General features: G+C 35.0%; 1 protein-coding gene across 3 annotated transcripts in view; it reads right to left on the bottom strand.

Annotated features, from left to right (window-relative positions):
* Positions 1-5204, bottom strand: part of RC3H1 (ring finger and CCCH-type domains 1) — a 77604-nt gene that overhangs the window by 7771 nt on the left and 64629 nt on the right. For all 3 annotated transcript variants that reach the window (XM_059412871.1, XM_059412870.1, XM_059412872.1), the window contains exons 13-15: positions 4999-5169; positions 2147-2299; positions 9-222 (exon numbers count right to left, since the gene is read on the bottom strand). In XM_059412871.1, the coding sequence (XP_059268854.1) occupies positions 9-222; positions 2147-2299; positions 4999-5169 (538 nt within the window). The remainder of the gene's footprint in view (positions 1-8; positions 223-2146; positions 2300-4998; positions 5170-5204) is intronic.

Below are 5204 nucleotides of genomic sequence, written 5' to 3'. Positions count from 1 at the left end.
ATTCTTACCTGAAATATTAATAGGTTTTGTGGGAGCTCCTTGAGGTGCCATGGCCTGCATTGGACCAGCACCCTGATATATTGTTTTGGAGGTTCGAGAGATGGCACCAAACCGAGATACAGTTGGTCGGTCTCCAAATGGGATAAGGTCATCATCACTGGTTTCTGCTGCTCTTCTCTGAAGATCCATTCGCTGATCTCTCATTCCTTTACTCTCCACATTCTGGGAAAAAGTAAAATGAGAAATCCACCCTATACTTAGATCTCTAACATCATTTCCTCCAGCTCTGTGGTAAGGTTTAAAAAAAAAAAGAGTATAATGTCTTTATAGGTAGGACTAAAATAATTTGCTTGTCATTGTAAACATTGCTTTTTAAACCTCCGATCACAATAAGAAATACATCTTACATCATGACCCAGTACATGTATATACATTCTAATATAGAGATATAATTTCATGATAGATATTTACCTCTTACTGTATGTGCTCCTATATTTATATTGTTATTCTACATTATTCTTTTTTTTTTTTTTAAAGATTTTTATTGATTTATTTGACAGACAGAGATCACAAGTAGGCAGAGAGGCAGGCAGAGAGAGAGGAGGAAGCAGGCTCCCTGCTGAGCAGAGAGCCCGATGCGGGACTTGATCCCAGGACCCTGAGATCATGACCTGAGCCGAAGGCAGCGGCTTAACCCACTGAGCCACCCAGGCGCCCCTATTCTACATTATTCTTAAGATAAAAAAGACCCATCAATTTCAAAACTCAATAGTTAGAAAACCACTGCCTAAAAATATGAAGTGCCAATGCAAATGTTTCAGAGAGATTCCAATTAGAAATAAGTTCCAAGATAGATGGAAAAAGAAATCTAACTGGTAGTCCCTTGTTGCTCAAAATATAGTTTGAGGGCCAATAGCAGCAGCATGTGGGAACTCATTGGAAATGCAGAATCTCAGGTCCCACCCTGGTCTTACCGAATTAGGAACTGCATTTTAACATGTTCTACTTAGACTCTGACATAATTTATATGCACACTAATGGTCTTTCAACCATTTGGGAGATTTTCAATTCTATCTAGGTTAGGTTGACAAATATTTGTATTTTTGAGAGATTTAAGGAAATGAGTCTTATTTTGTTAATTTTGGTTTTAATATAATAATCCTCCACCCATTTTAAGAAGATTTTATTTCTCAGAGAGAGAGAGAGCATGAACAGGGAACGGGGCAGAGGGAGAGGGAGAGGGAGGAGCAAACTCCCTGTAGTCAGGAAAAGAAATAATTTGTATATATATTTACTATACAACACCAGTTATCACACAATGGTATTTGATAAAAGCAGTTAAAATTAAAGAACCTGACCTATAACTTTGAATACATCTCAAAAACAAAGTTGAATGAAAATGCAAGTTGAAGTATGTAATATATATAAGGCCTATAAACATACAAACCAAAATTGTTTAGGAATAGTCTAAAAGTATCCATGAAATGATAAAGTTTCAATTCAAGATAAAGGTTACCTCCAGGGAAGACGGAAGGAAGAAAAATGAGATTGGGGAGGTATATACAAGAAGATTTAACTACTTGTATAAAGTTTTATTTCTTTAAAAAATAAAGAAGCAATTAAGATAGTTTTATATATATATATATATATATATAAAGCTTAGTATTAGACACATAAAAATAAAATTGAGCAATTACAATACATTTCTATGTATTTCAAGTTCTCTTGAAGCTTACTAGCTACAATTCTGACTCAAATACTACTGCTGCTCATTAGATTCAACTTCATTGTTTTAAACCTCAGAGCTGTAAAAGTTTTAATTTACTTGAACAAGAAATCCAAGATCCCGATTAATCATACAAAATAATTTAATTTGGGTTCTAAACAGCTGTTTGGTTAACTGTTGGCTGCTCAGAAATACAGTAAATGATCTTCTTTGTCTATCTAGATATGCATTAGAAGATTTATGCTTTACCTGAAAGAAACAAAAATCCATATAGTTTAAACATCATTCAATTCACATCATATAGAATATGGTCTGAAATTCTTAAGGAAATCTCAATTATTTGTGTCTACACTGTTAACGGGGCCTGATTCATCTGGTTCATCTTCATTTGTATTCATTAGGACTTAGTATCAGACATACCATCATTTCCACACTCCCCGGAGCCACCACATCTTTGGGTTTTGCATCTTTGGTTCCAATGTAGGAGCCGATGGTGTCACATGACCAGGGAGAATACTGGCTATAATCATTTCCTTTGTATTTCCCAGCTACCTTCAAGTCTTCATCCAGAAACTACAGATGGGGGGACAAAAGTATATATATATGTATAGAAAATGGGTCTTACAAGTAACAACACAGAAAAAGCAGGAATGTCGTAGAACACCATAGGCTAAAGCAACATGATTATCTGATCTGTTACAACAGAAGATTTTTGTAGACTATGAAAAATACACAAGTGAAGATGGGATTTTTGAGGAGGTTTACTCATCTTCTTCTTTATCAATGGAAGTCAACACTTAAACTAATATGTACCACGTCCTAGTTTTGCTGGACACTCCTCATTGTTTCTTTTAAGAACATTCCAGGTAAACAAGAGCATTAAAAACTACTTAAAATGTAGCTTAAAATATTCTATATAGTGCATCATGATGCAGTAACTTTTTTACTGAAATCTCTTTAATAGCATTAATTCGTATTTTAAATAAATTCTCGTCCTTAGGTTGATTCTGTGAAGTGAAAAGGGTAAGATACTGAATTTTCTTGATGAGTCCTGAAATTATATAGTAACTATATAAAAAAGAAAAGCTATTCTAGGTCTAACGTATTTTTATTAAAATCACAATACTGACATTTGTGTAAAGTTTTACAGTTTTCAAAGTATTTTTTAAGTATACTACCTCATATGTTCCTCAGATCCATATGAGAACACAGCTGATTTAAGGCTACACCATTATAGGCCAGTACTAGGACTAGAACTTTATCAGGAATATATATACATTGATATACTGGTAACATACGAGCTACTGACAGAATCTAAGTGGTTCTATGCCTCCCCCATCTTTTTTTTTTTTTTTTAAAGATTTTATTTATTTATTTGACAGAGAGAGATTACAAGTAGGCAGAGAGGCAGGCAGAGAGAGAGAGGAGGAAGCAGGCTCCCTGCTGAGCAGAGAGCCCGATGCGGGACTCGATCCCAGGACCCTGAGATCATGACCCGAGCCGAAGGCAGCGGCTTAACCCACTGAGCCACCCAGGCGCCCCTGCCTCCCCCATCTTAAAAAAAAAAAACTCTTTTCGGAGTCATCATTACTGGTTTTCTATAGTGACAGAGGGTTTTGCTGTTCATAAATGTTAATCATTTTCACCCACAATTCCCATTTCTATTGTTTATAAACTGTTTTGTCCTAACTTGACTTAAAAATTTTATCTCTTTATTTCTCCTTCACATGATAACTTCATGTAGAACAGCTAGCTTTTTAAAGATATGACCTATTAACAAGAGTGCTTACCCGGCCCCACCCTAATATATTATGTGGCTGTTAAAAAGAACTAGATAAATTTATATACTGACAAAGAAAAATATACAGGATAATTGGTCAAGTAAAAACAATAAACAAAAAATGTAAATATAAACAAACCCACAGGATATATTACTAAATGATTCTATTAAAAAGTAATAGGTTAGTTTATGCACACAAGGGTTAAAATATATTTAGAAAGTTGAAACTTATAATAAACTTACAATGATACATAAAATGGGATTTTTGAGAAATTTCTCTATGTTTTGTATCCTTATAATGTATGTATTTACATTTATTTATTTATTTGAGAGAGTACCAGGGGGAGGGGAGGAGCAGAGGAAGAGGAAGAAGCAGGCTCAATCCCAATGGAAATACAATGAGACCTACATATAGAATTTTTTAAATTTCTGAGTCACATAAAAAAAATAAACAGGTAAAATTAATTTTAATAATACATTCTGTTTAATCTAATACATCCAAAGTATTCTCATTTTTTTTTTTTAAGTAGGCTTCATGCCCTGTGTGGAGCCCAACATGGGGCTTGAATTCATGACCCTGAGATCAAGACCTGAGCTGCGATCACTAATTGGATGCTAAGTAAATAAGTCTTATATAAAAAAAAAAAAGAATTGGATGCTTAAGCAACTGAGCTACCCAAGGCACTGCTAAAGTATTATCATTTTAATATGTAATTAAGAAATTCATTAATGAAAAAAGGAAATTAATGAAATGATGTATTCCTGGGGTGTACTAAATCTTCAGATCCAGTGTACATTTTATGCTTACAGTATAACTGAATTTGGCTTAGCCGTATTATTTGAAGTACTCATTAGCCATCTGTTATAAAACTATACTAAAACAATGTGGTATTGGTGCAAAGAAATAAATCAATGAAACAAAAGAGTCCAGAAACATTTATAGTCACCTGATTATGACAAAGGTTACTGGATTATGATTATGGTGACCTCTGGACACTAGGGAAAAGTGTCTTTTCATTAAATGGTACTAGATCAATGAGATATCCTTTGGGGAAAAAAATGGATCTCTATGCCTAACACAGTAACACAAATCAATTCTAGATGGACAGTAGATCTAAATGTAAAATAAAATAAACCTTTTAGAAGAAACACAAAAAAAGTATCTTCATAATTTTAGAAATAGCCAAGATTACTTAATACTTAAATAAGACCTGCAACAAACAACTGATGAAGGAAAAAATGATAAATGAGGCTAAAAATGATGTGCTTGGGATGCCTGGGTGGCTCAGTGGATTGCGGCCTCTGCCTTTGGCTCGGGTCATGGTCCCAGGGTCCTGGGATCGAGCCCCAGGTCAGGCTCTCTGCTCGGTGGGGAGCATGCTTCTTTCTCTCTCTCTGTCTGTCTGCCCCTCTGCTTACTTGTGATCTCTGTCAAAGAAACAAACAAAAGCTTTAAAAAATAATAATAATAAAATAAAAATGATGTGCTTACTTCCTCTTGATGAAAGGTAGGAGGCAATGTTGGCGAAGGTGCAAAAGGAGGTGGAGAGATGACCTTCCTTTCCTCTAGCTGGGCCATTATTTCCTTTCGTCTTCGATGTAGCTCATCTAGACTAGGATGGGGCTGAGGAGGAGGAGGAGGAAGCCGGCTATAAGGAGAGTCCTGGAAATGCAAAGATTAGTAAAAACTGAAAAAGA

Source organism: Mustela nigripes, chromosome 10 (assembly GCF_022355385.1).
Source record: "Mustela nigripes isolate SB6536 chromosome 10, MUSNIG.SB6536, whole genome shotgun sequence".
Classification (NCBI taxonomy): Eukaryota; Metazoa; Chordata; class Mammalia; order Carnivora; family Mustelidae; genus Mustela; species Mustela nigripes.
The sequence above is the reverse complement of the archived record's forward strand: the minus strand, read 5'-3'. Positions and strand labels throughout refer to the sequence as shown.